Source organism: Anguilla anguilla, chromosome 18, assembly GCF_013347855.1.
Source record: "Anguilla anguilla isolate fAngAng1 chromosome 18, fAngAng1.pri, whole genome shotgun sequence".
NCBI classification, from domain to species: domain Eukaryota; kingdom Metazoa; phylum Chordata; class Actinopteri; order Anguilliformes; family Anguillidae; genus Anguilla; species Anguilla anguilla.
Window position 1 is genome coordinate 1,122,285 of NC_049218.1, and position 18,268 is coordinate 1,140,552.

The 18,268-nt window shown below is 49.4% G+C and overlaps 1 protein-coding gene across 1 annotated transcript in view; it reads right to left on the minus strand.

Moving 5' to 3' along the window:
• hhat (hedgehog acyltransferase) overlaps nucleotides 1–18,268 on the minus strand; it is a 74,691-nt gene that overhangs the window by 43,311 nt on the left and 13,112 nt on the right. Inside the window, exons 7-9 of the mRNA XM_035400561.1 lie at nucleotides 14,531–14,702; nucleotides 10,956–11,106; nucleotides 2,270–2,305 (exon numbers count right to left, since the gene is read on the minus strand). Coding sequence (XP_035256452.1) covers nucleotides 2,270–2,305; nucleotides 10,956–11,106; nucleotides 14,531–14,702 — 359 coding nt within the window. The remainder of the gene's footprint in view (nucleotides 1–2,269; nucleotides 2,306–10,955; nucleotides 11,107–14,530; nucleotides 14,703–18,268) is intronic.

Consider the following 18,268-nt stretch of genomic DNA (forward strand, 5'->3'; position numbering starts at 1 on the left):
TTTGCTGTAAGTTTGTCTATTTGGTTGTTCCAGTGACTCCAGATGTGTTTGCTTACCGTGTTAAATGCACTTTTTGAAAGAAGCTCTGACTAAAAGTGTCAGCCAAATGACTGAATTGTAATGGTGCGATTTGCGATTGTAAGAAAGGCATGATTCTATTGCTTGGGAACATTTATTTTATGAAAAGACACTTGGCATGAATGGAAAGGACCCTAATGGGTTGGTAACTTTCTTTATTGTCAACCGTCTGGGCAACAGCTCCTTATTTTTATCACTGAAAGCTAGACATCGTCTTCCCAGGGTCAAATTTTTGAGAGGTTTGAGTAGTCTGACCTTCTGAGATCTGGCAATGCCATTGAATCCGTAAGAACTGAGTAAGAGACCGTGAGCTGGCTTCAGGACAGGATGTTCCACAGATACAACAGGAGCAACGACAGTGCATTGGTTTAAGAGGAATCGTGCACAAAGCAATTTTCCGAGATTAATCTAATCTGTGACACGGCGTAACCTGATTTGCACCTATTAAAACACAAATACAAATGCGCTCACACACCGACTGAAAGGCTTTGAAACATAAGCTGTCATTAAATACACATTGCAACAGAGGCAGTCGCAATCAAAACCAATATAAATCTATCCTTTCCTCCCACCGCCCATTGTGCTAACAGCTAACAGTATGATGCATGCACACAGCCTGTTGTGCTAATGGCTAATGCTATTCTGCATTCACACAGCCTGTTGTGCTAATGCTATGCTGCATGCACACAGCCTGTTGTGCTAATGGCTAATGCTATGATGCATGCACACAGCTTGTTGTGCTAATGCTATGATGCATTCACGCAGCCTGTTGTGCTAATGGCTAATGCTATGATGCATGCACACAGCTTGTTGTGCTAACGGCTAACAGTATGATGCATGCACACAGCCTGTTGTGCTAACGGCTAACAGTATGATGCATTCACACAGCCTCTGTTTTCGTAAGACACAACAACCTTCATCAGCTGGGTCATCTGACCACCCACGTACAGTGCCGTAACCCAATCAGAAACCCATTGTGGCATTGTTGATTAATTCATTCATTTGCAGCCACAGGGAAATACTATTAAAGTAATTTAGTAAATTATACGCCAAATTTTGTCTAATCAGAAGAGAAGACAAATGGAAAGCCATTACTCACTGAGAGAGCCATTCCTTTCTCAGCCAGCATTGTAATCATTTTAAACTCCTAATAAACCTGACCAAACACAAATCACTGCAGCAATCCTTTAAAATTCAAAAAAGACATTTTATGAATCCTGCCGTTTTGTCACTACAAGGCCTCATGATGCTCCAGTGTAGGGCAATAAAAAAATTACAGCGACGTGGAAGTCAGTTTATACTCAGTGACTGAGGTGACTGAGGTATACGGGGAATGAAGAAGTCCATGAGGAACTGAAAAGAAAGTAGCATCCAAGCGAAATCAAAGTTGTGGGGTGGGGGTGGGGGGGGGGGGTATGGTTGGGGCTTGTGGCTTCAAAAAAACTTTCCTATTATCAAACGGGCCCTGACAGAAAAGTTTGTTTTGGAACCACAGGAAAAGTAAAGTAAAGCATACAGAAGGAGGATGTACTCTCTTTCAAGCTAACTCAGCTAACTCAGCTAACTCAGCTAACTCAGGAAACTCAGGAAACTCGGCTAACTCGGCTAACTCGGCTAACTCGGCTAACTCGGCTAACTCGGCTAACTCAGCTAACTCAGCTAACTCCAGAGGAGCTGTCTGAGGCTGTCTGATGGGGCGAAACATCAAGTCCCGCTCTCCATGCCGAAGCATCAGGGCCAAGGGTCCAGATCACCATGGAGACAGGCTGGCCGGAGCGGCGGCTGCAAACGGGCGGCACTTGAGAAGTCATTAAAGCCAGGAGCGGCGCCTCTTCAAAGGCCGGGGGTCACCTTCTGCTCCCCCAGACCCTCCAGATGTTCCCCTCCTCGTTTAAAAAAAAAAAAAACTCCCAGTTTCTCCCAGGCCACTGCCGTGTCGATCACTGGTGAATAAACAGCCCGGAAGCAGAAGCTTGTCTTTGCTCCCACCGCTTTCGTTTCAACGGAAAAGTCAGCCAACCGACTATTTGTATTACAGACACTAGAAACAAAAACTATTTTTAGTACAGAGACCATGAACACAGAACCAGAGAGGATCTGTCTGTGGACAGCTTCTGAGAATGAGTCTGAGTGATTCATTAAGCACGCAGGTGAAGCACAGCAGTGAGGAGCCTCAGTAAAAGTGACTTACCTCACCAGCCAGTGGTACAGCCCCACATCAAAGTGCCTGAAAAATAAAAGGTTCAGTAATCAGGAGGAGCTCTCTGGGAGATGTTTAATTAGTCTCAGGTGCATTCTGCAGTCTGCGTCCCATATAGTACGGTTCAGACACAGGTCAAACGTGTACGTTAAAATACTCTTTAACACTTCAGATGCTAAAACTGGGGGGAAAAAAAAGCACCAGTGGAACCTTGTAAGAAATTTTAACAAAACATTTTACTGCCAAAAAAAAGCACAACTATATGAAAAACAATTATGTCTTGAATATTAGTGAACATACATTTTTATTTAAAAATGACCAGTAGGAATCGTCCTGGTGCCTACAAGCTGAATGTATAAAAAAATAAAAATAAAATTTACCCAGGTCTGACATCGCACACTGAATGTACAATGAAATCTATATTATTTCAGTTATTATGCAGCCAAATGCAGTCCATGTTACTCTGTTGCTGGAGTAGCTGCAGTGCATTGTGGGTAGCCGAGCGGGCCAGTGAAACTGCAGTAGACGTTCACAGCTGCTAATGTTTTGTGCGACGGCCGTCTCCCTGGCACCGCTCTTGAACCCTGCACCCAGGCACTACTCTGAACAGCTTCAGTAATGGGTCACACTTGAGATACGGCTCAACAAATAATTTAAACCTATTTGGGATCAGCATGGACGTTTAGCAGAATAAACAGAGCCGATGAGCGGTCTGTGTACTCAGAAAAGGCTCTTCTGCAGCGACGCCGTTCCCTGAGCATGCTCAGTGCGGCAGTGAGGCTTTCCACCGGAGGAATAAACAATAAAAACCAACAGCTGCAAATCATTCATCTAATTATTCCCAGCACAATTTCATACTCAAACGGAAGCTCGCTTCTCCTCATTACCAGAACAGAAAGGACAGTTTGCGAGGGTCTTTTTTACTCTGAGCAATCCGGCAATGCCGACTACCTTGCTTAAAACAAACTTTGCTTTCTCATAACATCGGTAAGTTAAGGTCAATACAATTTCTGCTTGAAGGATATAATCAATAGCCATTAAATAAAATGTAAGACTGTTTCATTTGAGCGGAGACTACCTGTGTTCATGTCTTGCTTTGCCTGACAGTGGTTGGCCATTGAGGGGGTACAATTAAAAAATTTGATAACCCACATGTAGTTTCTTTTTATATATCGCTAAATTTTATATGGCACTCCACTTCCATATTTGCTGTGTGTTTTATTTTGACATGCAGCAGAGCGAAGGGTGCACACGCCAGCTGACAGCAGGACCAAACACCCATGGGGGCGGGAAATGTATGGCTCAACAATCGACGAGCCCTAGGGACTGCACTACCCACCTGCCACCATTTTAAACCCCACACTGTCAACCCCACACTGCCAACACGGGGAACGGTAAAGACCTTCAGATACGTTCCGTTTCTTCGCTCAACAAATGAAGAAACGCAATAACAATCTACACGAGGTGGGTTAAAAAAAGAACTCTGTATAACTATACATAACTCCATATACCTCTATATAAAAAGTGTGTATTCATAACTCATACAGTGGTTCTTCATGACGTTTGGCTGTAGGAGTGCCCTACGGTGGCAGGAGTCAAAAGAGTCTCCCAAAGTTTAATGAAGACCCCTGAAGAAAAGATCAAAGCTTAACGAGATCCAGCCGCTCCTTCCTCCTCTTGAACTCAGACAGGAGGCGCAGGAGGAGGCCTCCCCAGCAGGACCTCCTCGCTCCTCCTGAGCGTCTCATGTCCCTGCTCAAAGGAGTTCAAGAGGCTCCCTCCTGAAATCAGACGGGGTACGAGAGAGCTGAGCAGCAGGGGGAAGAGGGGGAATAAGAAACGAGCGAAGCGCGTCCTGTTCTGGCCCCCCTCACCTCGGCGCTTCCTCACAACCCTAACCCTCACCCCAACCCTAACCCTAACCCTAACACTCACCCTCACCCTCACCCTCACCCTAACACTCACCCTCACCCTAACCCCTCACCCTCACCCTAACACTCACCCTCACCCTCACCCTAACCCTAACACAGGGAGAGGCCGGCGGAGAGGCGGGTGGAGAGGCGGGCGGAGAGGCCGGCGGAGAGGCCGGCGGAGAGGCGGAGAGGCGGGTGGAGAGGCCGGCGGAGAGGGCGGGCGGAGGGGCGGGCGGAGAGGCGGGCGGAGAGGCCGGCGGAGAGGCGGAGAGGCGGGCGGAGAGGCGGGCGGAGAGGCCGGCGGAGAGGCGGGCGGAGAGGCCGGCGGAGAGGCCGGCGCCCGGGCGGTGCCAGCTGGCTGCGCGGCTGACAGCTGCGGCCCGGCAGATGAACGAGCGGCGCGGAGGAAGCTCGTCTGCGCTAATGGAGAGGGACGGGACATCTGCGGATGACAAAGGGTACCTGGCCTGCACACTTACGGGGGGGAAAACTATTTGACAAATGGACTGCGCACTTTTGAGCGGTTAACAGGGGCAGAGATTTAAAGACAAACGTCGGCGTGACAACAACGCGCCGACACAACTTTAATTTGGTACAACAAATTAAGCGCTCCCCCGCTGGGCGAAACCCTCGCTCTCAGAACCGCAGGGCTCATAAAGGATGTTCCACAAAGTCTGATATTTAGGCTCCAGGTGATTGGATAACACGCTCCCTGTCCAGGCATTTGGCTGCAGGGAAGAACACAGGACAGAAATAGGGCTGAGTGGGTGGGGTCTGTTTAGCATTCCACGCGCCACTCGTCATGTGACATTGTGGAAGGTCCTGACACAGGTGGAGATGCCAGCATAGGTAATGATATCAATTATTACCCGCTATTTAAATTGAGTGAAATTACTGAAATGTGCACTCTGTGTGTGTCTCTCTCTCTCTCTCACTCACTCGCACACACGAACACTCACACACACGCACACACGCACACACGGAAACTAGTTTAGAGTAAGTGCACTTTAAAGTTAGCTTTCAGAACTAAATAAACTAAATACAGGAAGGTTTTACTGTCAAATTGACAGAGTGCATCCATACGGGGTTTTTACTGCTCCCAGTACGTCTCATCGGAAGCGTGAGAGGGGCCTCCGGCACCCAATGGGGGACATTTTGTTCTCCGTGCCGATATTAGAGATACAGGGAGAACATGGTGTTCAGAGCCCAGCAGAGGAGAAATAGCCACAATCACTGCAAACTGCAGGGCTGCTCTGCAGTAACTACCCCAAAGACAGGATTAACGTAAAAAACAGGAATGGTGAGAGGTGACTCCATATCGTCAGCAAGGGGGGGGTGGGGGCCTAAAACCCTGGGTAGTCTGTTAACTTCATTTCCTGTGGAGCACATGCTGTATGACATCATGGAGAGGAAGGTGGGGGGGTGGGGCTGAGGCAAAGGTGGGGGGGTTACACCGCATGCAAACAAACCATCACTGTGAAAGCAGAGAGAGAGAGAGAGAGGGATAGGAGAGAGGGAGGGGAGAGACAGACAGAGAGATGGGAGAGAGGGAGATAGAGCAGGTAAGAGAGAGAGAGAGAGAGAGAGAGAGAAATAGAGAGAACAGGAAAGAGAGTGAGAGAGACAGAGAGATGGGAGGGGGAAAGAGGGAGAGGGACAGAGGAGAGAGAGAGGAAAGGAAGCAGGAGGCCTTACGCATCCTGAAACACTACAACCCTCACTCAGCAGCTGAGAGCTCCATTTCAAACTGCAGCTGAGGACAGAGCATGCGCCTGCAGGATGGGTGTGTGTGTGGGGGGGGGGGGGGGGGGGGCGAGGTGGGGAAGCAGAAGGCACTATGACCCTCCAGGCTTATTGAAACACTCCGATTCTCACTCAGCACCTGAGGGCCCAATCTGAGGCAGTCTAACGCAGTAATGGAGGGCAGAGGCACAGTCTCCACACAGAGAGAGAGAGAAACAGGCACCTAGAGGAGGACACCCGCACGACGTGCTCCAGGTCACCATAGAGACGGCGGACAGTGCCGGAGGTGACTGTACGGCCGGGACCGGAACGTGGAGGCGTGGTGAGGGCCCTCTGGCAGCGTTCCGCCCACCTGCTCAAGGTCGTCCCTCCCGCACTCTAGCCTCCATCGCAGGGTCTCTGTCTGATTGGACTGCTGATTGCAGAGGCAGTTTAACTCGTCATGCCAACACAAGTGTGCTCCTACTCATAAAGACTCAGATTGGTAACGGGCACGACCGCGACCATCGGGCCTGGAAGGGGGACGCAGGACAAACGTCTCACTGCTCACAACATGATGTAAAACACACACCTAAGACGTTAACCCATTGAAGAGAAGCTGTTTTTGGAATGCTTTTCTTTTTTGCCTCTTCAGAATTTTAAGTCAGTGTTCTAGAACTCCACTGCTTTCTGTCACCAGCAGTGATTGTGACATCAGCATCAGAATGTTCAGTTAAGAAAATTCTATTCGCACAATTGTGAACTCACGCCTTAAAGGGCTAAGAGATGTCTCCAAAACATCCGTGGCTTTTTTCTTGGCTCCATCTGAACCGGAAGGAAGCAGAAATGGAGAGGCATACTGAGGAAGTCTCCACCTCCAGTGGGGGTTGGGTTGGGGGGGGGGGGGGTTGGGGGGACAGGAGGCGGGGCATTTCCCAGTGGACACAAATCTAGCTGCCACCCAAGTGGCTTGCTCTACGTCCAAGAGAAATACAATAAATCCAGTGACTGCAAAGTGATCCAGCATCGGATTTGCAATAAACCCAAATGCCAAGAATGGCCAACCTTATTCCCCTCATGCCCATTTTCATCCAAGACAGTACAAACTGTTCCTGTGTGCGGTAGATGGCTTCTATGTCATCGTTTCCCACAATCCCGCTGTTCAAGGAGTGCTTACTGGATCCATGATTTACCTAAGCCTGCATAATTTATATAGAATCCAAATGGGAGTATAAATACTTTTCAGTGTTACTTTACCACCCCACGGCTAAATACCTCTACAGGTACACCGATTATAGCTTACGGCCGGTGTTAAATTACTCGCACGGAATCTGATTAGCCGCTCACCCACACAATGAAAAAGCAATAAAACATGGCATCAATTCCGCACTTCTGAGAGCAGCACCAAAGCCAGCACTGTCAATAGCTCCGTGGAGACAAAACTGGCGAAACAAACTGTTCCTTTATGCGACAGGGAGGCTATTATATTTCTAGAATCGATTGTGCAAAAAAAATAAATCAAAATAACAGCCTTGATTATTGATGTCGTGTCCAGGATTACTTTCACTGATGTGTTTCTGCTCTTTACCACATTGTGAAACGGGCCTGTTGATATTAGTATATGATCATTCATAAGGGTAAAAACCTTTTTGATAAGAAACTCCCCTCTACCAATCAATCTGTCACCTTTCCGATACCTCTAATCTTCTTTAGATTAAGAACCGTCTGAAAATATTTAGCAGATGAATCAGAACATTAAAAAGACCATCAGTCTAAACTGGAAAACAGTTCAGAATTGTTCAGAAGTTCTGAACATAAGAATCAAACCTTTGATGAAAAAAAAGTAGCCAACCCTGCCGTACGGTACAGCCTGATACGGGACATTTCGGAGGTGAAAATGGCCGTCTGAATTCGTGACGGGCTGAGGAGAGTTCTGTCCCTCGCGGCGTTGGCGGTAGAATTGTTGCCGTCTTGGCGAGGGAAAAGCGATGTGCCGCATAAATACGGCACAGTCCGCGCCCCTCCGCGGGACCGTTCCTCTCGCTTGGACTCGAAGCGTCAATTAGCCAAAGCCGCGCACGGGAGAGGGTAACGACAGCCCCCGCCCCAGCGCCTCTTCACTTATTAATGCGCAATCGGGAAAAAGCCCCGCGATGTCTCACACACACACACACACACGCATCCGGTGTTTAAATATACAGCCATTACGCCACTGGCTTTGCACATATAAACACATAAAGCTGTCCGCGGAAATTCACGGCGCACTCACGCCACCCGCTCAGCGAACGCGTGGGACATAAATTACGCGCTCAGCAGCTTTGCTCGCTGGGCTCCTGGTCCTGAGGCCGGGGGCTTCGGAGACTGCGCGAACACAGCTCTCCCATGTTTATGTCCTTCAGTAGCTGCAATACCATAGATTCAACACACGCACTAGATACTCCGCTCCTGCGGTCCCGCTGCCCTCCCTGTTTAAGAATTTCTGGAGGTTCCAGTTGGAAACAGGAGTTTCTGGTGCTACATTAAAGGCCCCCGCTTATTTCTTTCAAGTTTTATTAAATGCTTGGCCGCTTGGGTTTTCAAAGGTGTCCCAATTAAGCTGGTGAAATATGCCACCTGTAAAACAACACATTTTGCTAGATTTACTCCCAGAAAATATCACCACACAAAACAAGCATGTTAGATGTGGTTCCAGATCTGACTGGACAGGGCTGGACAGGATTCTGATCAAATCAGCCAATCATCTTTGATCTTCTATTTGCACAAACACGCCCTGCAACATGTACTTCCTGTGCGGAGGGGCAGATAACTTTTGGACGCCATGTTCGTTTTTAGAGCAAAAGTGGTGTGGGTGGGAGATGGGAGGGGTGCTCCTGTCATTTCAATAAATCAATCAAGACAGAGATGAAAAAAAATAAAATAAAATACACCACCCACCCAAAAACAGCCGGTTCAGCTTGAAGGGACAGGATGGGTGGTTTTTTTTTGTGTTTGTAATTTTTTTCCTTTTAAAAACTTTAATAAGTTTAGTAGACCTTGAGGAATAATAAAAACTGCTGAAAACATAATAATTGGGGACGTTTAAAGCACAGAACAGCAATTTTCTGATTTTCTAAAAGTGCGGAACGTCGGCAAGTTTTCCTCTCAGCGGCTGGGGGGGGCGAAGCTTTCGGTGCTATGGCGACGGTGAGTGCTTGTGCGAGGGGGACAGTCGAATACCCGGGGACACTAACACCCCTGTGGCCGTGCCTGCCCGGGTGAGTTCACCCCCCAGCTGGGACTCTAAGATGGGTTAAGCTGCGTTTTTTCCCCACACTTCTACCTGGTCAGAGCTGATCTGTGGCTGGTCAGAGCTGATCTGTGGCTGGTCAGAGCTGGTCTGTGGCTGGTCAGAGCTGGTAGAGTAACCTGGTGGTTAAATGGGTGAACTACCTGGTCAGCTGGTGGTTAAATGGGAGGACTAGTTGACTAAGTCGGCTGGTCAGCTGGTGAACAGCTGGTTGATCTGAAAGTGCTGAAGGGACACTTTAAACCAGCTTGACCAGCTTAGGCTGGTTTAAACTGGAATTTACAGCAGGGATGACAGAACCAGGAGGGGGCGACCTGCACAACTGTCCGGTCGTGGCCGTACACGCCCCCTGCCTCTGGTGATGTCACAGCGCTGAGGTCCTGAGGGCACTGGGACCGTCTCTCCGTCATGTTGTTTTTCGATTGGACCTGGTTTATGTTCCTCCGCCATGACAACACCTGTAAATCAACCACGACTGTGACCGAGTGACCTCACGGGGGCGCGGCATTAACCCCGCACCCGCCGGAATGCTCTGGACCCTCAGAGCACTGTGATTGGGTCTGATCTGGACCCTCAGAGCGCTGTGATTGGGTCTGATCTGGACCCACAGAGCGCTGTGATTGGGTCTGATCTGGACCCTCAGAGCGCTGTGATTGGGTCTGATCTGGACCCTCAGAGCGCTGTGATTGGGTCTGATCTGGACCCTCAGAGCGCTGTGATTGGGTCTGATCTGGACCCTCAGAGCGCTGTGATTGGGTCTGATCTGGACCCTCAGAGCGCTGTGATTGGGTCTGATCTGGACCCTCAGAGCGCTGTGATTGGGTCTAATCTGGACTCACAGAGCGCTGTGATTGGGTCTTATCTGGACTCACAGAGCGCTGTGATTGGGTCTGATCTGGATGGGGGGGGTTCTGGGGGGCTGGCCATCTAAAATATGACTCACTGTCTTTTTCATCCGGACATTACAGCAGCCAGGCCCATGAAAGAGCCGTCTTCAGTCTCATCACAGTCACAGGCTAATTATGAAGCTAATCGGCTGCGCTCGGCCCGGCCGCGGTACCGAGCGGTTTGAGGAATGGCGCGCGAGCGTCCCGCGGCGGGACACTGGGCCGCGTGCCGCCGAACCTGGGAGGGTCTCCTCATAAATAAATCAAAATGTTTTTACTGTGCACATCGACCCCGGAGAAAATGTGAAACAGCTCACAGCCGAACAGAGAGCCTGAGCGGCAGGCTAACGGCGCTCCGTACGGCGGCCGATCAGCTGCCCCCCCGCTAAACCGGGCGCTATTAATAGCGAGTTTGACTCAAAGCGCTTTCAGTCTCGCGTGAAAGCGGCAGGGAGGAGTTTTATCGTGAAACACTCGGGACGGAATGAGAGACGCATGTGCACACTGACCCAGGGGACGCCGTCCCCAGCCACCGCCGCAAACGCCGCCGATAAAGAAACATAAACAGGCTGGTTCTGTTTGCGCCCGGCTCAGACCTGTCTAACGCATATTCACACGCATCGTAATGAATCCTGCTGTGAATCTTAGGCTGCTGCACCCCCTACTGGTAGTAGGTAGCACTACATCACTATTGCCTGGACTGGGTTTGGACAAGCTTGTTACTTTCAGCTGCGTGTGTGAAGCGGATTGCTGGGGTGTGTGTGTGTGTGTGTGCACAAGCGTGCGCGCGTGTGTGTGTGTGTGTGTGTGTGTGTGTGTACAAGCGTGCGTGTGCCTGTGTGTGTGTGTGTGTGTGTACAGGGTCTCACCTCCACATCCCGGTGAAGCTGTACATGATGCTGACACAGCGGGGGAGTCGGGGGGGGCTCAGCCCATCCAGCCGAGCCAGCAGGGAGGGCAGCCCGAACAGCACCAGGTACTTCACATAGAAGAACTGCACCAGAGCCAGGGCCAGCCCACCTGCCAAACATACAGAGAGACCAGAGACCCTCAGAATGCTACCAAACACACAGATCAGAGTCCCTGAGACACTCAATCCTACCACACACAGCCTGACCAGAGACCCTGAGATACTCAACCCTACCACACACAGCCTGACCAGAGACCCTAGATACTCAACCCTACCACACACAGCCTGACCAGAGACCAGTTTTTCCCTACACTGTGATGCTGAACCCCACCAAACAGGGAGATCCTGTGGTCCTAAAACCCACCATCTTGAAAAATTCATGGCAGCACTAAAAAGGATCTTGGTAATGTGATGTATGGTGTGCAAAATCTCTTTTATTTATGACACACACCACTGTGCCCCTTTCGGTTTGTGTTTGCGTCATGCTGCATGGTAGCCTGTAATGGTCGTAGCACCAGAGTATCTTTAAAGGCACAATCTTTAAATGATTCATTCAGCAGAAGACGCTCTTACCCAGACTGCCTGATACAGCTTTCATTTCTAACATTCCATTTAAAAAAAAAAAAAAACATACTCTACACTCACACAACTGAACTTTTGGCCCATACATCAATCCTGGGTACAGCAGCAGTGCCGCACCTGGGAATCAAACCTGCAACTCCCAGTTACAAGTCCAAATCCCAAGCCACTACTCTACAACACTGACAAATACAAAATCATCTTGTTCTTGGATGATCTCCAAACATCCAATCACATGAGATCCTATTGGTTCTCAGGAGGTATTTATTTGCAGTTAGCTGGCTGATGCCCTTGATTTTAGATGTAAAACACACAGGAGACAATTCTGGCTCTTAACCCTGACTAAACTGCAGTTATAGCCACTAAACAACCTCCAAACACAGACATTATATGAAGGGTACAATAGAGTACAGTCATCAGAAAGCCCTGCCAATTTAAATGCTCCCCCAAGCCAAGAAAATAAATCACTGTTCAAAGATTATATGGCCAACTCAAATAAATGCATACACAGTATAGCAGTACAGGTACAGCCAGCAGCCTGACTGTAATGTGTCTTTCTATGGTATGGTTTCTGAAACTAAGAGAATGTGGACTTGGCAGGTAGTGGGATGAGAACCTGGAAACAACAAAGACTCCTGCGTAATGTGCTGTTGCTGGGACAGCGCAGCAGAAATGCCGATGTGCCAGCGCAGTCACAGGGACACTGTGCAGCAGGAGCAGCGGCCTTCTGGATGAAGCATTTGGCAGAGGCCTCTGGCCCATGGCGCTGAGATGAGGGGATTCCCTGGTGTTCTGGCCAAACCTGCCATCTGGTTGGCTCAGATCCGGGCCCCCTAAATGAACCCCAGTATGATTGGCTTACGCGCTCCCCTCCTATCCTCCTCAGCTTGAGTGTCACAAGCCAACGGTGCAAAATGGCTGCAATGGACCAATCAGGGAGCAGCTGAAGTCAATCACCGCCTCCATAACCACAAAGAACTGAGATCATGAGAAACTGCGATGCCAACCAAATACATACTACTACTACTTATTAAATAATATTACTATTATTAATAACAATGCATTAAACATCAAGTGCAAATAAATACAATTCAGATAACCCCTGCTGCCCCATGATAGCCTACAAAGCCTTTGGATCCCAAGAAAAGTAATTTTCCCAAACTGTAAAGATTCAGCGCACAATGCTTCAGATGGGTTACATGCGATGTTGGTCCCCAAGCCTGGTATTAGCATCAGGCGTTGTTAGCCTCTTTAGGGACTTTAATTAGGGGTTTTTCCTCGCCTAACTGATTACTCTAACTGATAAACCCTTAACACCCGGTCATACCTTCACACTGCAGGGTTGTAGTTCAACATTCTCATTTGGGGGGAAAAAAACATGGAAATTTGGATTTGAGAGTGAAGAATCTGATAGACAGGGAAAAGAAGCATTTATGTAATTCACCTGCTTGCTCTTTCTGAGTGGCCATCTAAATGTAAATTAAATGTTCTGCAGTCTGGGCTTTTCCTGGAGCTGGTCCTCATACGGCGGTCCGTGGCGGTCTGTGGCGTTCTGTGGCGCTCCGTGGCGGTCCATGTCGGGGGGGAAATCCCCCGAGGGGAGGGCTGGCTCCAGAACCGCACGGGATTGCCCTCGGGAACTTCAGCCCCGCCTCCCACCCCCTGCGCCCCACGCCCCGCCACCGCTCCCTGCGTCCCACCCCCCCGCCCTTCTACTCCCTTGATTGGACAGGACCGATGTCCAATCAAGACCACCAAAGTCCAAACCCACGACTGCTGAGGATCACACTAACACAAGCCTGGTACCAACCATTCAGGAGCCCTTTAAGGTGCAAGATCACAAACATTATGTGATTAGAATATTCTTATCTGAACATTCTAATGCTGATGTAACGATCCCTACTGGTGACTGTAAGGAGTGGTGTTCTAGAACACTGTACTGTCTATGCGGCACCAGGACGTTATTAAAATGAGAACGGGTTCTTCACTGAGCTCTCTGGTGAAAGAACATTAAAGAGAAAAACACTTCACTCTTATCTAGTTTTTAACAAGGCCTGAAAGTTATTTGGCAGGAGTGGCTAATGCAGTATTCAGCACCACACACCTCATTCAGAAGCACTGAGAGAGCCCTATTTTCAAAAAGCCTTCACGCGCAAGGCGCACCGTTGGCTGCTGTACACTACCGAGGACATGCTTCAGTAAAGTCCATGAATAACTCCACTGCCGTTATTCCAGAAACCCATTACAGACACACATGCTCCGCCGGTGAATTTTAAACATGGCGTCTGTACGCCAGGACCTCCTTCTCCAAGGCCACTGGCAGACGGCAGTCTCTTAAGTGAGAACGGTATTGGATCCTGGAGGTGTAGCGTGAGCGGGAACTTAATGCGCGCATTACCGGGCTTTGAATGGAAATCAGGGAGGCTTGGTCCCAGCGGTCCGACCCGCCCTCTCAAACAGTCAGAAAGCGGAGACAACGTGACCGTCACAACGATCAGAAGATCTCAGCATTCTGAAAAATCGCACTTTTAACAACTTGGCTTTTATTACTTAATAATAACTGCAAATAAACAGCATTTGCATCACAGCTTCAGTGTCACGATCTGAAAACACTTTACACTGAAAAAATCAGCATTGCTACCTGTGCTGTACAGCCGTACAGAATGATTATACCTGCACACTGCATTAGCATTTATAATCAGGTCAGATTCACACACACAAACACAGTCACCGAGGGCCCAGGGCGTCTCAGGGCTAGGCTACACACTGACACACACACACACACACACACACACACACACACACACACTCACTCATCGAGGGCGCAGTGTGTTTCAGGGCTAGGCTACACACTGACACACACACACACACACACACACTCACTCATCGAGGGCGCAGTGTGTTTCAGGGCTAGGCTACACACTGACACACAAACACACACACACTCACACTCACCGAGGGCCCAGGGCGGGAGGAAGTGCAGGTAGGCCTCGTAGCCGGCGATGGCGTGTGTGTACATCAGGTGGATCATGAGCTCGGCCAGGCCCCACCAGGCACAGATACGGGCGGCGCTGACCAGCAGGGACGGGACGTCCAGCCTGGGAACGCTCCCACACGGACTCTGCATCTGCAAGCGGGACGAACGGGACAGGAGCCTCACAGATAAGATAAGATAAGATATACTTTCATTGAACCCCGTGGGGTAATTTGTCCTCTGCATTTGACCCATCCCAGTTACTTAGGAGCAGTGGGCAGCCACAGTGCAGCGCCAGGGGACCAGCTCCAGCTCTGAGGCCAGTGCCTTGGTCAAGGGCAACTGCAGGAGCGCACCTAACATGACCTGGACAGGACACTCAAAGTGGGGTCCAAATGGGACAGGACCCACACAGTGGGGTCCAAACGGGACAGGAGCCTCACAGTGAGACGCACATGGGCCAGGGCGCTACACTAACATTTTTCCAAAGGATCACATGCGCTCCTATGTCAAAATGTTTAGGTGCACACTAATGCACCCTAATTAGCAGATGTGCTCCTAAGGCCTTTTTACAGTCAGCACACACAAAGTTCCAGTTTTTTCGGTTGCACACACACAGGTAATCCCAACATACCCTTAATTTATACAATATTTGTTGTTGTTTTAGTGGTGTAGTAGTAGTACTAGTGCTATTAACCTAGATCTGAGACCTGCAAGTCACTGGCCCTTAATAAGAGTTAACAGAGACTCATTAAATGCTAATTAGCATCGACACATACGCACGCCTATGACACACACGCACGCCTATGACACACACGCACGCACGCCTATGACACATACGCACGCCTACACAACGCAGCCTGGCACCGTACGCGTGCGGCAGTGTGTTCAGGGCAAAACCGATTAAACCTGGAAAGCCTGATAACTCAGGGAGGCTTACGTTTCAGCATTATTTAACCTTCAGGTGAATTATAATATTTTGCTGAAATGGAAACAGACCATTTGCAGGCACTCTCTCTGTCTTCCCCCCTCCCTTGTGTTATCATGGGAAAAAAGCACTATAAATAAGTTCCCGCACTGGGTAATGGGACCCTGTTCACAGATAGCTCTCTCTCTCCTTCTCACCATCTCTCCCTGCGTCACACTCCTCCTCTCTTTCTCTCTCTCCCTCCTTCGGCCCACATCCTGAGGAAGACACTTCACAGCTTCTCCAAATTCACACCATCTCCTCTGCCTCGCTCTGTGTCTGTCTCCCCCCTGCCCTGCCCCCCTTGCCCCCCCCCCCACTGTCCCAGAGCCCGAGGCAGACACAGTACTTCAGTAAAAACTCAATAACTCTCCTCTTCCAGGAGATCTACAGCTTGCGTGGCTGAAATGTGCTGAAATATTAAATACAGAAATGCAGGAACATCACTGGCATTTATACGCACAAAGAGAAGATGCATATTTCTCCCGCCCCAAGGGCAGGGGCAGGACTGCAGGAGACGGCGGGGCAATAAATAATGCAATCGCTTTCTTCTGCAGCGCGCCCCTTTTCTCCCGAAATCCATAATAGCCGCAGCCCACACCACACCCCGCCCAAATGATCCGGCCTTTTCCACCGTATTATATTCCAGCACTTTCCGCCAAACCATCCCTCGCTTCCTCTCTGTGCTCCGAGCAGAACACCTCTTAACCAGCAGCCCGTCAGGAGCCCGCAGGCCGGCAAAGAGTCCGCTTCTGGAGGTTTTCTGACGGGACAGCAGGTCAGATGATTCTGATGGGACAGTAGGTCAGATGATTCTGATGGGACAGCAGGTCAGATGATTCTGATGGGACAGCAGGTCAGATGATTCTGATGGGACAGCAGGTCAGATGATTCTGATGGGACAGTAGGTCAGATGATTCTGATGGGACAGCAGGTCAGATGATTCTGATGGGACAGCAGGTCAGATGATTCTGATGGGACAGTAGGTCAGATGATTCTGATGGGACAGCAGGTCAGATGATTCTGATGGGACAGCAGGTCAGATGATTCTGATGGGACAGTAGGTCAGATGATTCTGATGGGACAGCAGGTCAGATGATTCTGATGGGACAGTAGGTCAGATGATTCTGATGGGACAGCAGGTCAGATGATTCTGATGGGACAGTAGGTCAGATGATTCTGATGGGACAGTAGGTCAGATGATAGCTGCTTTGTCAGTGGCGGGGCGGAATCTTCAGAGCCCATTCCAGAGCTGTGAACGGGGCGGGTTACCTGAGCTAAACCCACAGCTCCTCCACCCACACCCCCACCGTACGGAGGAGATATAATAAACTCCAGAAAACAGAAAAATAATCTCGCACCTGCATCAAACATCTCTTTAAATTCCAAGTTTGGAACTTTTTTCTAACACAGTCCCGCAGGTTTGGGGATTCTGCTCCATCCCATCGGATGTGATTATTCAGGCATGAAACCACCCTGGATCCCAGCCTGCTGACTCAGTGCACCAGAGCTCTGAACAGAAATATACTGAATAAAATACTACTAATACAGAAAGAGTCATCAAACCTAATGAACCAAAAACGATTCTCTTTACTTTCAGGGGGATAGACGTTAAAAGTGCTGGAAGTGCAGAATGTCTTGAACAGGTGAGCTCAGTACCTGTATATCGCTGTATTACTAAACTGAAACAGAGCCAGACGCAGTGCTGAGTCTGCAGACCTCAGATCCCCTATCTGTCAGGGCCCTCAGTCTCCAACAGGACATTCCCTATCTGATAGGGCCCTCAGTCTCTAAAAGGACATTCCCTATCTGTCAGGGCCCTCAGTCTCTAACAGGACATTCCCTATCTGTCAGGGCCCTCAGTCTCTAAAAGGACATTCCCTATCTGTCAGGGCCCTCAGTCTCTAACAGGACATTCCCTATCTGTCAGGGCCCTCAGTCTCTAACAGGACATTCCCTATCTGTCAGGGCCCTCAGTCTCCAACAGGACATTCCCTATCTGTCAGGGCCCTCAGTCTCCAACAGGACATTCCCTATCTGTCAGGGCCCTCAGTCTCTGACAGGACATTCCCTATCTGTCAGGGCCCTCAGTCTCCAACAGGACATTCCCTATCTGATAGGGCCCTCAGTCTCTGACAGGACATTCCCTATCTGTCAGGGCCCTCAGTCTCCAACAGGACATTCCCTATCTGATAGGAAGGACATCCCATCTCAAGAATAATTCCTTAATTATTTGCAGAATTACTCAAAAATAACATTTTTCTCAGAAACATTCAGAGATTCCTTTGAAATGTTCTGAATATTGTTTTGCATTTTTTTGCTTTCAAAAGCTTCACGAGCCTCCGTGGAGCTGACATTTTCAAAGGTCCTTCCTTGCTGAGGTAAAATCGTTCCAGCGGCTGAAGTCTGGTCATTATCACAACAGGCTTTTTAGGGAAGTTATATTTAAGACGCCCACTCACAGGTCAGTGTGCTGGCGTGGGGAAAAAAATGTATTGGGAGAAACTGAATGTAACCAGACAGTGTGTATTTAATGCACATGTTTACGGGAAACCCAGAAGTTATGTTAAGCAGTTATGGTGGAATGCCTTCCATAAATACAGGTGAACTGAACAATGAGGGGAACACCGGGCAGAGTTCAGGACCGGCCCGGCCGTGGTGCTGTGAACCCTCCAGGCAAGACCTCCAGAGCCAGATATGAGCGTCCGGACGCGAGGGACCACCCAGCGCCCGTGTCTGGACCTGACCTTCC